General features: G+C 43.4%; 1 protein-coding gene across 1 annotated transcript in view; it reads left to right on the top strand.

Annotated features, from left to right (window-relative positions):
- FBXL5 (F-box and leucine rich repeat protein 5) overlaps positions 1–15,424 on the top strand; it is a 64,345-nt gene extending 48,921 nt beyond the window's left edge. The window contains exons 10-11 of the mRNA XM_006038571.3: positions 3,777–3,925; positions 14,506–15,424. Coding sequence (XP_006038633.1) covers positions 3,777–3,925; positions 14,506–14,582 — 226 coding nt within the window. The 3' untranslated portion in view covers positions 14,583–15,424. The remainder of the gene's footprint in view (positions 1–3,776; positions 3,926–14,505) is intronic.
- Positions 15,425–17,538: the final 2,114 nt, after the last annotated feature.

Raw genomic sequence — 17,538 nt, 5'->3', positions numbered from 1 at the left:
CTGCCTATAAGTTCATCATGGGGGCACAGAAGAGAATTGGTGAGGTTTTACTCGCCAAGGCACCCCTGGGGGTTACAAGAAATAATGGCCATAAGCTAGCAGAGAGCAGATTTAGACTAGACATTAGGAAGAACTTCTTCACAGTTAGAGTGGCCAGGGTCTGGAACAGGCTTCCCAAGGGAGGTGGTGCTCTCCCCTACCCTGGGGGTCTTCAAGAGGAGGTTAGATAGGCATCTAGCTGGGGTCATCTAAACCCAGCACTGTTTCCTGCCTATGCAGGGGGTCAGACTCGATGATCTATTGAGGTCCCTTCCGACCCTAACATCTATGAATCTATGAATATTGCTCGGGCATGCAGAGATGAAATCAGGGAGGCCAAAGCACAATTGGAATTTCAGCTAGAAAGGGACATGAAAGGTAACAAGAATGGTTTCTATATGTATGTTAGGAACAAGAAGGCCAGGGAAAGCGTTAGTCCCTTACTGAACGGGAGAGGCAGCATAGTGACAGATGATGTGGAAAAGGCTGAAGTGCTCAATGCCTTTTTTACCCCAGTCTTCACAGGCAAGGTCAACTCCCAGACTATTGTACTGGGTAGCACAGTTTGGGGAGAAGGTGAGCCCTCAGTGATGAAAGAATAGTTTAGGGACTGTTTAGAAAAGCTGCATATGTACAAGTCTGTGGGGCTGGATGGGATGCACCCAAGGGTTCTAAGGGAGTTGGCTGATGTGATTCAGAGCTGCTGGCCATTATCTTTGAAAACTCATGGTGATGGTGGTCTTGAACAATTGGAAAAGGGCAAATATAGTGTCTGTCTTTAAGAAAGGGAAGGAGGATCCAGAGAACTATAGACCAGTCAGCCTCACCTCCATCCCTGGAAAAATCATGGACCAGGTTCTCAAGGAATCCATTTCTAAGCACTTGGAGGAGAAGAAAGTGACTAGGAACAATCAGCATAGATTCACTAAGGTCAAGTCATTCCTGACCTACCTGACGCCTTCTACAATGAGATGACTGGCTCTGTGGATGTGGGGAAAGCAGTGGACATGATGCACCTTCACTTTAGCATAGCTTTTGATACAGTGTCCTGTAGCATTCTTGCAAGCAAGCTGATGAAGTATGGGTTGGGTGAATGGACTGTAAGGTGGATAGAAAGCTGGCTGGATAGTCAGAGTCAACAGGTAGTGATAAAATGGCTCGATGTCTAGTTGGCAGTCAGTATCAAGTGAAGTGCCCCAAGTGTCGCTCCTGGAGCCAATTTTGTTCAATATCTTCATTAACGATGTGGAAGATGGATGGAGTTCACTCAACAAGTTTGTAGATGGCACCAAGCTGCTGGGAGTAGTAGATATATTGGAGGGTAGGGCTAGGATTCAGAGCGACCTAGACATATTGGAGGATTGGGCCAAAAGAAATCTCATGAGCTTCAACAAGGACAGGTGCAAAGTCCTGCGCTTAGGACAAAAGAATCCCATGTGCCACTACAGGCTTGGGACCAATTGGCTAAATAGCAGCTCTCCAGAAAAGGACCTGGGGATTACAGTGGACAGTAAGCTGGATATGAGTCAGCAGTGTGCCCTTGCCGCTAGCCTGCTTGGCAACATATTGGACTGCATTACTATGAGCGTTGCCAGCAGATCAAGGGAAGTGATTCTTCCTCTGTATTTTGCACTGGTGTGTCTATATCTGGAGTAGTGTGTCCCCCACTGTAGAAGGGATGTGGACAAGTTGGGCAGAGTCCACTGGAGGGCAGTGAAAATAGTTCAGGGGCTGGAACACATGACTTATGAGGAGAGGATGAGGGAACTTAGTTTATTTAGTTTGCAGAAGAGCAAACTGAGGGCAGGGTTTTTATAGCAGCCTTCAACTCCCTGAAGGGGGTGGTTCCCAAGAGGATGGAGCTAGACTGTTCTCAGTGGTGGCAGATGAGAGAACAAGGAGCAATGGTTTCAAGTTGCAGCAAGGGAAGTTCAGGTTGGACATTAGGAAAAAACTTTCTTACTAGAAGGGTGGTTAAGCACTGGAACAGGTTACCTAGAGAGGTGGTGCAATCTCCATCCTTGAAGGTTTTTAAGACCCAGCTCCAGAAGGCCCTGGCTGGGATGATCTAGTTGGGAATGGTCCTGTTTTGAGCAGGGGTTTAGACTAGATGACCCTTCCAACTCTAATTTTCTGTGATTCTATGTGATATCTTCCTAGTTAGTAGGATGCTAGTTTTTCTGAGCTTTGTACCTGATTCTGTTGCAGGTCACAGCATTCAGAGTGGCTTACCACTCTGGAAAACTCCTGGTAGCAGGGTTTGGCAGCTTCAGTAAAGACTTCTAGAAGGCTATCTTGGCCTCAGGATAGATTTGGATGGATTAATTAGGTTTCTTTCTGCATGTCTGAGTCTTTTTTTTTATCCCATATTGTTTGGAGTTTCTGCCCTCCTTTGAGACCAGCACATTGTGTCAGGAAATGAAGGAGATTTATGTGGGGGATGAGTTGCATGTTGCACATGCTGAGTTGAACCAGCATGTTGATTAACAACTTTTAATCCTGGGAGAATTGTCCTTTAGCAAGCTTTGGAATTTGTTGGAGTCCACAGATCTTTGAGGTTGCACCTGATGTGTGTTTATACCCATCTTTTACTTTCTCTCCTCACTGTGGGTATATTGGACTAAACATTATTTGCATGACATCTATAGGTGCTGCGTGCTGGTCTGGGACATGTGCTGCATGCATTACTTGCATCAGACCAGCTTTGTACTCTGGCTCTGGGGCTGGCCCAGTGCACAGGGCTGGGCTGGCAGGGCACCACATGTAGCGCCACCCCATGCTGTCCCCTTGTGCTGTGTGCACTGTGCATGGCAGGTCCAGTTTGTGTGCTCTGCACAGCCCAAGTTGACGCTGGGAGCATTCTGCATATGGCATGTGACCTGAGCTGCTCCAGGTGGGACGCTACATGCAGCCTGTGCCCCAGACTCCCTGTGCTCTGTGTAGCTCTGGGTTCAGTGGCATGCCTCATGAGCGGGCATGTTGAATGCAGCATGCGAGCTTTATGTGGCACAGGATTGGTCCCAGACCGATGGACCAGCCCAGTGAACCTTACCTGGCCCCAGGGCTCAATGAGTTTGACACTCCAGAGCTATGACAATTGAATGACCCTTGTTGAAGCAAAGTATAGTGTTTTGAGCTTTGTTTGCTCCTAAATGCTCTGCAAAAGGGAAGCTGACCTCTGGTCCCCAATGGGCAGCCAGGCAGCTCACTTTTGGGGTTGAATCCTGGCAGAAGCTGAGACATTGATACAGGGCCGAGGGAGGGGCGTTGTCTGATGCTCACTCACTCTGCTTGTTGTAGCATTGCAACAGCTCCCACTTACTTTGTTGAGTTGCTGGACTTGGTCCCAGGAAAGTGAAGAGCTGGCAAAGGGAGGAGAATGAGAGAGATTTACTTATTTCTCCAGTTGTCATCAATAACTTTTCTTTGGTATCTGCAGGGTGCACACCTGCTAATAAGCAGGGGAAAAACTTTGGTAATATTTCATTAGAGGAGGTTACTTCAGTGTTCATTTGACAGACCAGCAGTTAGTTCAGTGCTCACTGCTGCCGTGGCAGCTCCTTGTCTTTGCTTTCTTCAGATCAGAACTTGCTTGTAGGACATTCCTGAACATGGCACCATAACTGAATTGTGGTTTGCATTGCCAAGCATTCCCCAATCCCAGGGGAATATCCTAACAAGACTGCAGTCTGGTTTCTTGTGATGTCTTAACATGTCCTAATTGTCTCTCCCCACAGGGTGCTGACTCTGGGAGGAGGACTGCCGCATTTGGAACACCTTAATCTCTCGGGTTGTCTTACTGTAACTGGTGCAGGCCTGCAGGATTTAGTCTCTGCTTGCCCTTCTCTGAATGACGAACACTTTTACTACTGTGACAACATCAACGGTAATGTCTCTTTCTATAAAGACACATGATGATTTTCTGGGGCTCCATGGGATTTTTAAAAGTTTACTTTAATGTAGCACCAGACACCAGATTCATATGGTCTTAGTAGGTCCTTACCGGGATTTAGGTGGGTGTTAGATGCCCAAGTCCAAAGGAGCAGTTCAAATTAGCTTGGTGCCAGCTTCCTACGGCTGTATTACCTGCCTCAGTCCACTGTTTCCCTTCATTTGGGACTGCAAGTGTCATGGGGCTAGGAAGAGAGTTTTTAGCAGAGGGAGCCAGCCTTGGTAGCTTCTTGTTAGGATATTCCCCTGGGATTGGGGAATGCTTGGCAATGGCCCCTACTGTGAAGTTTATTTCTGTTTTTTTCAGCCTAATATGAAATGCTTTAGTATTTCCCATAGAGTATCTCTAAGTGCCTCTGGTCTTCCTGAATCCCTGTGGAGATGCCTAGCACCCCCTGTATGCTCTGTTCAAATGCTCAGATGCATAAACCCAAATTGTTCCTAGATCATATCTGTGAAGTTTCCCCAGTGACTATATGGGATTCCTAGACTTCTGGCTAGATCATTTTGAATCCTCTGCGACGGATGTATTCAATTGTAAGTCATTGCTCTGCCCAAATTTAAGTGCAGACTGAGGCAATTTGCATCCTGCCCTGAGTTTCTTGATTTATCCATGGAACCTTAACTTTAACTCATTTCTTCATTTGCTCTGTTGGACCTTTCAAATTTTAAGTAGCTTGTGAACATATCTGTTTTCTTGTACTGGTGAGCAGTACCTAAGAAAACATGTTTGTGATTTCACATGAGGGAATTGGTATTATTTAGTCTGGAGAAGAGAGGACTGAGCGGGGGGGGGGATTTAATAACAACTTGGACTACCTGAAGGGTGGTTACAAAGAAGATGGAGCTGAACTGTTCTCAGTAGTGGCAGATAACAGAACAGGGAGCAATGGTCTCAAGTTGCAGCAAGGGCAATTTAGATATTAGGAAAAACTTTCTTTCTAGGAGGGTAATGAAGCACTGGAACAGGCTGTCCAGAGAGATTGTGGAATCTCCATCCTTGGAGGTTTTTAAGACTTGGCTAGACAAAGCCTTGCCTGGGATGAGATAGTTGGGGATAGCCCTTCTTGGAGGAGAGGATTGAACCAGCTGACCTCCCGAGGTCCCTTCCAACCCTAATTTTCTATGATTCTTGAAGATGAGGGATGGGAGTTTTGAATTTCCCATAATTCTTTTGTCATTGTTCTCAATGTCCATTCCCTGCACCACTTTTTCAGTATCCATCTCTTCCTTCCTATTATAATGAGAAGGCAGAGGGAGCTCACTGGAAAGACATTGGCTCTTTTCCTTGACTTTTTGTTCCTTAAATATACCACTTTGTTACCACTGGGAGATACAGGTCCTAGAAGAACAGAGTAGCTGTTTTTGCACGCTTAGAGCAGTGCACTGAGTATTGGACTATCATTTTTAAGAGTTTTCATTTTATTCCTTGACCTTTTGCAAATTATAAGAGATTTGAACTGAAAAGAGTTCTTCTCTGTGAACTGGTTTTCGTTAAACATGGATTTTGAAGACCCTCCATAAAGGGCAGTCACTTGAACAATGTTTAGAATATGAGTATTATGCTTTAAAGATGGTGGGTATATGTTCATTCAATCCTCCCATTCTCATGCTATAACATTGGCCAGGGATGAATCTAGGTTGGGGAAGAATGTTGATGGTGATGGGCGCTGGTCAATGTATACAATACAATTATAATGAGACCTTTGGCTGCTGCCACAGTTGGAGTTGGGTTCTGTTATGCCAGGTACAAGACAGATTCATGGGAAATTATGGCTCCTGTCCCTAACAACTTGTGTTCTGAGTATAATCAAATTATACAAGGTAAGTGTAATATAAGAGAGAAGGGCAGGAACGGAGGGGAAAGCTAAAAGAATGAGATCACGTTCTAATGGTTGACCGTGCATCTGATGGTTCTGAATTACTGGAACCTATTAAAAAAAAATCCACAATCCCTGTGGATATTGACCTGATGTTCATATGATGTGTTGGAACCTGAAGGCGTGTTACAGTTTAGACACTGAAATCCCTTCTTGCATCCTTGGGATATAGCCAACTCAAGTGCAGAATGGTGGAGTTTTAACAATACAAGGGAGATTTGACAAGCAAAGAGTCCAAACCAGTTGGATGGAAAGGCTCGCATGGAGCTTGACTTGGTGCTGGATTATTAGGCCCTAGCAGTGGAGCGGAAAGTGAATATTATACCCAAACAGCCTGTGCTCATTACTCCTGCAGCTCTTTTCTTTTCTTTTTCCTATGCCATGGATTTTGACTAGCGCACCCACCCACTTTTCTTGGTGATTTCCTTCCTTTCATCCTACTAAAACAGTCGCCTTTCCACATCTCCCTTTAAATCAGGGGTGGGCAGAGTGCAGCCTGTGGGCCACATGCGGCCCACCAGGCCATTCTGTCCGGTCCGTGGGGCCCCTAAAAAATATAGAAAATTAATATTTATCTGCCCCTGGCTGCATGTCATGCGGCCCTCGATGGCTTGCCAAAACTCAGTAAGTGGCCCTTTGCCCAAAATAATTGCCTGCCCCTACTCTAAATCCTTCACTGATGCCCTGTTTGCACTGTATTAGATTTAAACCTACTTTTTAAGGCTCTTTACAAACCCGGCCCACTCTCTCAGTTGTTTGTCACTCTCCCTCCCACCTTCCATTCTCTTAACAATACCAGCCTTGATCACACTGTCTGCATTTATCTCTACATTTTTTTTCAGTCCCCCAACCAGTAACATATGAAACACCCTCCTCTTAGTTTGTGAAGTCATAAGGGTTTTTAAATATTACTGTTTAGAGGAGCGAGACATAAGCATCTCCAAGCTGAGTATATTTGGAATATTACTGCTGTAATGGTGGCTGTGCCCTCTCTGGTTGCTGGTACCTGCATTTACTGTCATGCCTAAAATTAGATTGTGAGGTCAGAGACTGTCTCGCTTTGTTCTGTAAACCATTCACCATGGTTGTGGATGCTATGTAACCTGTATAAAACAGTGTGGCAGAGGGCTGATTATGGGAGACAGAATATAATTGCCTCATTTACCCCTACTGTTGAGAGAAGTGTTGTATGATATTTAATGTTCTCTCAAATTAAGCATAGTTAAGGCCTTTACCTTCTGAGTACTGAAGCTTGGATAACTAACCATGGTGGGTAATAATATCCTTCATTAAACCCCCTCTACAGTTTATTTTGGATGGTATATTCCTAACTTCTCATTCAGACTGGCATGTGGTACTGCTTCTCATAATATTAAACAGACATCATATTCTACCCCAGATGTAGCTGCATTTCTGTGATTGTTGAAGTTATTCCTGTATCACTGCAGTTCTTCATAAATAAGAGCAGGAGGATTAATAATCAATTAAAGTGTTCTGTTTCATCTCCAGCAGCTTAAGTTTCTGTGGCTTTCATTTATCATACTTTGTACATCAGAAGCATTATACACGAAAGCGCTGTAAAATAATTACCGAATCCTCTGCATGTTTGTGTGGTGTTTTTTTGTTTTGTTTTGTTTTTTTTGTTTTTTTTGTTCTCCACCTCTCTGGGGTTGTTTTGGGGAGAGGGGATGCGTAGTACGGTGTTGGAAAATTCCTCATTCTTGCATCACAAAAAGTGGAACCTGAAGCATGGGATTATGAATGATTCAGGTTTTGCTTTGACATCTGTTAGCATGCAAGGTCTTCATTCCCAACTGCAAACTTTTCTTCATAGTTTTCCTGTAAATAGTGGGTCTGATGCCGTCAGCCCAAGGCATGCATTCTCATGACCTAGACGGAGCAGGTCTCACTGGAGCTATGCTGTAGAGATGTTTGCAATTTTCACATTCTCATGAATGTGATGAGAACTGCTTGATGTGCATGCAGTTTTTATAGCTCCTGTTTCACTAGCAAGAGTTATATCACTTTATCCCAGCAGAGTTAAAGTGGTACAACTTTTGAGAGTAGATGAGTCCAGTATCTTGGTTTGAAAGAGCTCTTTCTACAAAGAAGTTTCTTGCTCTGAGACATTCTTGGTTTACTGGGGCTGTATAATGATATGGTTCAACTCTATACATGGAAAGACTCCAACAAGAGGTTACATATCCCATTGTAAAACTGACCTTGAGTTCCAGATAAGGCTGAGAATAGTTTGTCTGAATGCACACCTTTGCTGCTCAGCTTATTTCTAGAAAAAATATGATGACAAAGCATTTTACCCAAATGAGATGAAGCTAATGCGATTTCTTTGAATGAACTATGGTAACTAAAGTTTGGTTATGTTCTTCAGTTGTTCTGGTGCTAGTTCAGCTACAAGTTGCCTCCTTATTGCACTCCTGAGTCCAAAAATCTGGGTTGCAAGAGAGCTCAAAGGCCTAGGCTAAGGAATTGAGATGCTGGGGAAATAGGAGTTTGATTTTGATGATGATTAGTTTTGTTACGAAACTTTAAAGATCCACAGAAACAGAGCTTGCCTCTAGGTCTGTCAGTGTATTTTGAAACCTTTGCTCAGGGTACGGGATCCTGTATACTGACATTACTGCTGATTTGACTTGGTGCCAATGTTTTGGGTATTGCTTGCATCTTCTGGATAACTGGAATTCTGCTGAAAAGTTCAATGCTTTACTTTACTGAGTTTTAGATTGCCTAGCATGAGTTCCAAATAATATTGGCCTTATTCACTATTGTAGTTAATGCTCAATTTCATCACTTTTATTTTTCATCACTTTTCAGTGTGTTGCTCTTGTCATCTTCCCTCAAATGCTCCATGCATTTAAACAATCTAGAAGAAGAGTCTGTGCACTGGACTGAAATACTAAGATTCTTCTGACTTGCTGCGGATCTGAGGAGGAAAATATCTAACCTCTCTTTCTGTAACATTAAGCTACTTCCTGCCTCTCTGGGCTGTGGAAAAGAGAAGTTATTTCTGTTTCACAGTTGTGTTTTGCACAGAGTTATGCATCCTTTGCTTAAACCACTGGGTATATTTACAGCAGGGGTGGGCAAAATGGCAGATCCGGCCAGCATCTGGACTTCATTTCCCAGCAGCCCCTGCCCGTGTTGCTGTGGCCAGTTTCCATGGAGACCCCAGCAGCAGTGGGGTGTGACAGTGTGCTGGGTTTCTGTAGAGACCAGTCCCAGCAGTGCTGGCATGGCTGGGCAGGGAGCTGCTCCAGGGCCAGGGCTGGGAACTTGCAGTGGTGACAGCATGGTCCGGAGCTGGGGCAGAGCTGTGATCCAGTGCAGGCAGCAGACTGCAATTCTGCTCCGGCTCCAGACCACACTGTCACCACTACAAGATCCCGTCCCTGAAGCAGCTCCACACCAAGCCATGTGCCCTGCCAGCGCTGTTAGTGCCAGTCTCCATTGAAACCCTGGCTCTACCGTGTTATGCCTTTGCTGCTCCTGGGGTCTCCATGGAAATTGATTGCAGCGATTGCTGGGAAATGGAGTCTGCTGTGGGCCCAGTCTGGCTCACAGGCTGGAATTGGCCCACCCCAGTTTACCACTGTAAATTATATCAGAAACTATAGCTTTAATATACTGCCATTAGAGCTTACATTGACTTTGTAGCTTCTTGCTCTGGTGGTAAAAACATAGATAAAAGGGACATAGCCCTAAGCTGTTACTTGAACAATTAGTTCTTTGCAGCTAATGCTACTGTCCAAACTGGGTAAACTGGTAACTTTTGCATGGTGCCTTGAAATGAACAAAGTCTGACTGGATCAGTTTGAAAAAGTGGATATCCAGTCAAGACCTTCCGATCAGGATGCCCTATCTCAACGTATATGGGTTCAAAGCGAGGGCTGTTTATATCAGCATCAGAAATGACCTCAGCTGGGATGGAGGGACATGGGGAGGGAGATGCAGTAAAATATGACAGTGTTGTTGTCTTTGAAGCTGTGTTGCAATGTACATCCTGTGGCAAGCTGAATAAGTAAGTGATCCTCTGTACTGTGTCAGCTGAAGTACCTACCTGTTCTTCAAGTGCATTACAGCAATCCAAGTTCAAGGTGATGCCATATTCCATATACCATGCCACATCAGGTAATGCCATATACCATATCCTGTGCCACATGTCCCTGAATATGACACTTATCTTCTGGTGGAAAGGCAGAATGAAGGAAAAGGAAAGAGAGGTTTTCTTTTCCAGTCTTTGCTGCTATGGTCTTGACTGAGCCAGGCAGTGAAGTCCAAGGGAGGGGAGTACTGTCATGAGAATCATTTCCCCTTCCTCTACTCTGCGAACACACAGCTCTGCCAGCACAGCTATTGGCAATGGCTATGAGAGAGTTAAACGTGTAGCTACATTGGCCCTGCAGCAGGGTCGGGGGAAATGACGCTGATGAGTAGATTCTACTCTTATCTCAAGCAGTCCTGGTGGAGATGGTGCTGAACACAACCCCCTGCCTCCATTTTGGATGGCTAATTTTCAGGAAAAAATGTGAATGTGATATACAGATAAATACGGTATTATATTATTGCCTTAGAACGTGGCACAACTAATTGTGACTATGAGAGAGGAGGTTATTACAGGTGCACCAGCCACAGACTTTTTAAAAAGTGTAATTTGTGGCCTTCCCTGTGAGGAGATAAAATGCCATAACCTGCAAACCTCAAAACTGAGAGCAGCATATAGTCTCTCCCTTGAAGAAGTCCAGTACCAGAGGTGTAACAACCAGGTACTGCATCCTGGGCAGAAGCTGGAGTAAGGCTGGTGGCAGCATCTGCTGTTCTCATGCCCCCTCTAAGTAGGTGTACCAAATTACGCTACTGGCCAAATTGTCTCCATGTTTTCTGGATTAAGATTTATCCAGTTCATATTTAGGTAAGAGAAATATATATCCTTCTGCCATCCCCCATGTTCACATGGGGGGGAAGTGGGAAGAAGAACAATATGGTTTTATTGCAAGATTCAACAGCATATTTGAGCTAAACAGATTCTTTTGATAGTGGAAATCCAGTCCAACAGAGGGAAGCATAAATTAAAATGTAAAGGTTGGATGCAAAATGTAAAAATAAACATTCGGGAAGCAAAAAAAGAAACTTAAAGAGCAAATAGCCAAAGATAAAAAATGCTCACGTATAGTGAAGTGAGATAAGGAAACAAACAAGAAATTCACAAAGTGTAGCAGAAAGGGAGACTGGGAGAGAATAGCTAGGCCTGCAGAACTATTGGTAAAATGTGAAGTTAGTGAGGGCAGGGATACCCTAGAGAAACTGAAAGGTTACTTGGTACATACTGTAGGACAGGGGTAGGCATCCTCCAGCACTTGTGCCAGTGTGTGGCACGTGAAGACGTTTTGCTTGGCACGTGTGCCTCAGGACGGACGGTGCGGAAGGGGCCAGGGCTATGTTGCCACAACAAGGATCGGGCCCCTCTTGGCTCCCCCGCCATCTGTCCCTGGCACGCATGCCAACATCTTACAAGTCCAGGTTGCAGGTGTTTTTGGCACTCTGCCCAAAAATGTTGCCATCCCCTGCTGTAGGATGTTGGAGAGAGAAGTTCTTTTGGCTGAATAAATGGGGAAATGCTAAAATTTGAGAAATGCTTGAGTTACTAACAAGAAGTCTTTGTTTAGTGTTATTTAAAAAGAAATAAATTAACAACCCTATTTGGAGTCAAGCTGGGAATGGCCAGCCATTAATGAATGGGGGTGCTTTATTTCAATATTGAGTCCTAAAACACCTGAAATTATTTTAGCATATCAAAGAAAATTGAAGACAGGAGGGCCAGAGAGATGTAGTTTAACTGAACATTCAGGTTCTCGTGGAAGCTAAGTAGCTAGGGCCTAAGAAGCAAAGAACTGTCATAGATCGGGAATTGGCAAGAAAAAGAGTAGAAAATACGTATTTCATTTTCAGCATGAATTAAGATTCATAGGGTCCGTTTCCAGGACTAGTGTTGCTTTTAAGATGGTTATTCATGATTTTGAAAATGAGGTGGCAGCACTTCCAAACAAGAGAAGATTGTGAGGAGCTGCACCAAAACCTAGAGATTACATTACCTTTCACTTTTAAGGTAAATTAAATAAATTTTACTTTGGAAGGAACAATTTTAACTACTTGTACGTATTTTCTGGGCTTTAAATTAACTGTAGCCACTCAGGGAGCAAAAGGCAGGTAGTGTTAAAGCATAAGAATGAGGTGAAAAACAGCATAACGGTAGCCTAATACCATTTTATAATCTAATGGCATGCATGATTCTGGATGTATTATTTTGAACAAGCTCTAGCAGTAATGGAAAGGGGCCAGAGATCCTCTCAAAATGATTTGACTGACCTAACCCCAGTAGGCTGTGATAGGAAAGCCAGGAGAATGCTACAACTTTAGGCTACTTACAGACATGGAAAGAAAAAAAAATACCAGCGCTTTACTTTAAAGTCAGCGTGCCTCTGCACTGAGCGTAGCGCCTGCCCAGAACAGGCATTGCGTTAGTTTGACTTGGCTTGCCTAATGTCTGTATAGGTTGGGTGCTTCAGCGGGGCTGTTTGGCACTTTTATCAAATCACTGATTGAATGAGCTATTAGATACAAGCGCCAAAAAGCCTTGCTGAAGCACCTGATCTATACGACCCAGGGGAACTGGGTCCAACTAACACACTTCCTCTTCTGGTAAAGTGGTGGTTTTTTCATGTCTGTCAGCAGCCTTAAAGTGTTCCTGCCAAGAGCATGCTGTCGGTCCCTTTTCCCTGCCCAGCGCTCCAGGAAGTGCCATGTCTCACTAGCATTGCTAGAAGTGCCTCCTACGCATGCAGTGCGGAGGGCCAGAGTCTGGTGCAGTGATTAGAAAGATTTGATCAGAAAATATTCCTCTAAATGGGTCCTTGTTGTTGCACTGTCTCTGGTTGTCTTCCTGCAGCACAAATAGAAATACTGACAAACTCTTTTTTACTGCTCTGCAGACAAGTCCAGGTGCCTTTTATTGTCCTCATGCTTGAATAAAATTGCTATTTAAATTGTTCTTCAGAATTTGGCTCGTTCTGAAGCAGGAAATGGTTATTCCCAGGCACCAGGTGGTGTTTTCAGTGCTGGCACATAGAAAAATCATTTCACTTGAGAGCTAATCACATCTGACTAGTTCTCTAGTTATAGCCAGAGAACAAATCGGGACAGAAAGCATCTAAATGCCCTTGTCAGCGGCGGTGTTTCTCTGTCCATAACCACATTGCAAATGCATTAAAATAATGCCTTAACACTGGATTCAGGGTTGTCTGGTTTCATTTGTATTTTTAGTGCAGTAAGGGGAGGAGGTGGGTAGTGTTAAATGATTTTCCACACAGTTTAAATTGATTGTGAATAGCTGAATTTGGTGGGAAACCAGAGTTCAGCAAGTTGAATGGAAGTAAATGTTGTGTCTTTAAAAGGGTAACATCATACATACGGCCAAAACTGAGGGAATCCTGTAGTGCTAATGATAATAGTTTGCTCTCTGTATATACTCTTTTAAGTATTTTAAATCAAAGGAGAAACGGTAAGTGACGGTAAGTGCAGTCGGGTAGAATTACAGTAGCAATGTTTGAATTCACGTAAGTTTTATATGAGTTGTGGAGCTTATTCCTGGCTGACAGATTCTTTGGTATGGGGTCAGATAGTCCCCATAGATGTAGTTCTGTTCAATCTTTATTCTGTCTCGGTACATGCATGTTAGCTGACAGGCTTTTATTTGTCTGCATTGGTTAAAATCCCATTTCAGTTTTTGAGGGGATTTAGATTGATCAGGGGGACACACTCACTTTTAAAATATTCTCTAATTTGTAAAAATGTTCAAGTGTTATCTGCAAATTAAGCTTTTATGTATGTAATAGTGTTTTGGAAAGAAATTGTGAACTACAGTAATAAAAAGGTGAAGCTGACATGTTACAAATGTGATGCATCATTTTTCTTTTTAGACAGGACAGACACAGGGTAGTTATTCAGACATGCAGATGTGTAGCTGAATATTAGTTTGTGGAGATAAATGTGCTGAAAATGTTCAAGTGTGTGAGATCATATTCTGTACACATGATCACTACAGCATTCATGGATTTCAGTAGCAGTGAGTTTTGGTGACTGAAAGAAACTCATGGTTAAGATTATCTATGTACAAAAAGCCTGATTTCAAAATAATTCCTCACAACTCCCACAGCTTAGCCCCATTGCACTTTCATTATATAAAAAGGGTGGAGTAACCTAAAACTTATCATAAAAAATTCTGTTTCCATTATAGAGGGAATATAAATTTGCCTGGTTTTAAAAGCATGGTTATAGAAATCAGGTTATGATTTTGAATAATCACAGTGGTCATAATGAAGATGCTTTCTGTACATTCTTGAATTTCTAGTGAGAATGCAAGAGATCTAACTAGTGAGGAGTTTTTCCAGGAAAACAAATTCCAGGCTAAAAGCCACCTCCATAGAAGCACACCTCCTCGCTTCTAAACTCCCATTTCTTTGCTTAAATTATCTAGTGCATAAATCACCAGGTTGCCATGGTAGTCCTGAAAATGAGCAGAACTTGTTTTTCCTCCTTTAACATTTGTTCTGTTTTCATGCAGGTCCTCATGCCGAAACCGCCAGTGGATGCCAGAACTTGCAGTGTGGTTTTCGGGCCTGCTGCCGCTCTGGTGAATGACCCCTGACTTCTGATCTTTCAGTCTACTTCATTTAGCTGAGCAGGCTTCCTCTCATGCACTTTACTTCCAGTCCACATCTTGTGTTAACAATTCTTTCTGGAGTGCGATTTGTTATACTGGTCCCTCCTTCCCCACAGCTTTACAATCTTGATCCTGAGTGTCCTGTACAGTGTTGTACTGATCTCACAGAATCTCATTTGGTTTGAAAGGTGGTGGGTTTTATTTTACTTAATTTGAGGGAGATGGGAAAACGCATCAGATTTTTTTAATGCCACTTTTTCCAGGTTTGGCACTTAAATATACTTTTATTGGATTTTTTATGTTGAGTGGAACTTAATCTCTCTCTGTCTCTCTCTCTCTCTCTAACCCACAATTAGAACATAAAGCTTTGCAAATAATTTGAAATATACTTTTTGTTATTTGGGTAACAATATGCATCTTTAGAAGTGTTGTTTCTCCCTCTTTCCTCTGACCCCTAAAGTCCTTCCTTATGCTGCAAAATTAGGGAAGGGCCAATCTTTCCTATAGCACTGATTTTTGTATTTGGGCTTGAAAAATTATATTAAAATAAAACATTCCCATCAACACAACAGGTTTACTTAGCACTCAAAATCAGTATAATTCTAAGGTGTAATGACACAATGTACAGTGCTGTATGACTCCACAAGTCATTTGTGTATGTATGGTAACTCCAGAGCAGCCCCGGGGGATCTGCACCGTCTCTTCTTATAAAATCTGTTAAGATGCTAAATTTTGAAAGGGAGTTTCAAAGTGTTAAGTTTTCAACCATATGAACAAATGTACCAATCAATAAACATGTCTTTGAGGACTTAACCAATGATGAATAATCAATTTTGATCTGAACACGGGGAGTACTTGCGGCCGCGTGTAATTTGGAGTGGAGATTGGAAAAAAATCTGCTGTTAGAAACAGCGCCCTGCATATTCTTTCTTACTGTCCTAATCTCAGTACAACTGCAAGTTGGCAGAATTCTTTGGAAGAGCCCATTAGGAAGCATATATTCAGGAAACTCTGGCTCCTTATTTTGACATATTACTCATTGATATTTGATTCCCCATTGATTGGATAAACATGTGAAAGGGCTGTTGCCGTGATATATCAAGCTTGCAGGTTTCTCGGATCTCCACTTTCCATAGGCTAGTGGTCTGACCAGGAAACTATCAGGTAAAAGGTAGGTGATGGCTTTGGTATTGAATTATGCCTTTGGCCTTGGGCAAGGCAAGAATGCCTTGTTTGTGCTCTTCATAAGGCACAGGTATGAGGTAGCTGCCAAGCTGCTCAGTATAATCAGGATGCAGGCATTTAGGCACCTACAGAACTCTTATCAGCGAAAGGCAGAGGTAATCGTTAGTGGCTACTGAATGGAAGTTTGGAGGGTTTACATTTTTGGACTGAGGTGTTGAAGCCCTTCTGTCAGGTTGGCCCAGTGTACCTTTGCCAGACTTGCAGCACCGTATCACATGCTGACAACATGGAAAAGTCATAAACAAGGAAAGAAACCCCTGGGAGCAAAAGTCTGCAAGTGTTTGGAGGGCAGCAGCTCTGGAGATACTGCACACCAATGGTCAGGGTTGGTGTTTTAGCTATTAGGTGTGACTGTTGATGTAACCACGCAGTGCTGTGGATGGGACACTGGAGGGAGTCAAGGAACTTTTGCTTCTATTCCAGAATCGACTACTGACCTGCTTTGTGGTCTCAGGTAAGTTGCTTTGCTTTGCTTCTGTTTCTCCTTACTGCCCGTTACTTAACTTGCACATTTTAAACTAAATTAGGCAGAGATTGTCCAGTGTTACATTTTTGTAAAGTGCCTAGTACGCTAGGGCATGCATTGCAGTTGAGATCTCTGTGCTGTGGTAGAACTGATAACAAACGGACAGGGAAGTTTTCTGACAGTAGGAGCTACTGCAACATTTTGCTGGGACCGTCTGATCCCAGCAGTCTTTCCTGCCCAAGTGCACGATGGCTGGACCCGATGATCTGTAAGGTCTCTTCCAGCCCCTAAAAAACTATGAAACTATTTCACGCAAGGAAAATGATGGATGATCCATTGCTTGGTACATTTATGACTACACTGTCAAAATACTCTAATCTTCAATAGCTGGATTACTCCATAATTTTCCATTTGGGGGATTTATTGTATCTCTCTAAAGTATCTAAGTGTTACACTGCTTTGTAATTCCTAGACTTCATAACATGTAAGAAAACATTTTATGTTGTCAGTGGGGGACAGTGATCACCTAATAATAGAATTCACCATAAGACGTCGAGTGGGTAAGGTAACTAGTAGGGTGAAAGTGCTAGACTTTAGGAAAGCTGATTTAAATGAACTCAGGTGATTAGTCAAGGACGCACTGCAGAGTAGGAGTTTTGAAGTGATGGGAGCCCAAGAAGGGTGGCTGTGCCTTAAGGAAACGATCCTTCGGGCACAAAGCGAGACGATCCCCATGCGGGGTAAAAGAGGGAAGGGGGCCAGGAGGCTTCCCTGGCTGACCAGAGAAATCCAGGGCAGCCTAAGGGCCAAAAGGGGAGCACATAAAAAGTGGAAACAGGGAGAGATCACCAAAGATGAATATACCTCCTCTGCTCGTGCTTGTAGGGAGGCAGTTAGATGAGCCAAAGCTACCATGGAGCTGAGGATGGCATCCCAAGTAAAAGACAACAAGAAATTGTTTTTTAGATATATTGGGAGTAAAAGGAAGGCCCAGGGAGGAATAGGACCCCTGCTAAATGGCTAAATGGGCAGAAGCAATTGGTGACGGACAGGGGGATCAAGGCTGAACTCCTCAACGAGTTCTTTGCCTCAGTGTTCCTAAGCGAGGGGCACGACAAGTCTCTCACTGGGGTTGTAGAGAGGCAGCAGCAAGGCACCAGACTTCCATGCGTAGACCCTGAGATGGTGCAGAGTCACTTGGAGGAACTGGATGCCTTTAAGTC

Source organism: Alligator sinensis, unplaced genomic scaffold (assembly GCF_000455745.1).
Source record: "Alligator sinensis unplaced genomic scaffold, ASM45574v1 scaffold1696_1, whole genome shotgun sequence".
Taxonomy (NCBI): Eukaryota; Metazoa; Chordata; order Crocodylia; family Alligatoridae; genus Alligator; species Alligator sinensis.
The sequence above is the reverse complement of the archived record's forward strand: the minus strand, read 5'-3'. Positions and strand labels throughout refer to the sequence as shown.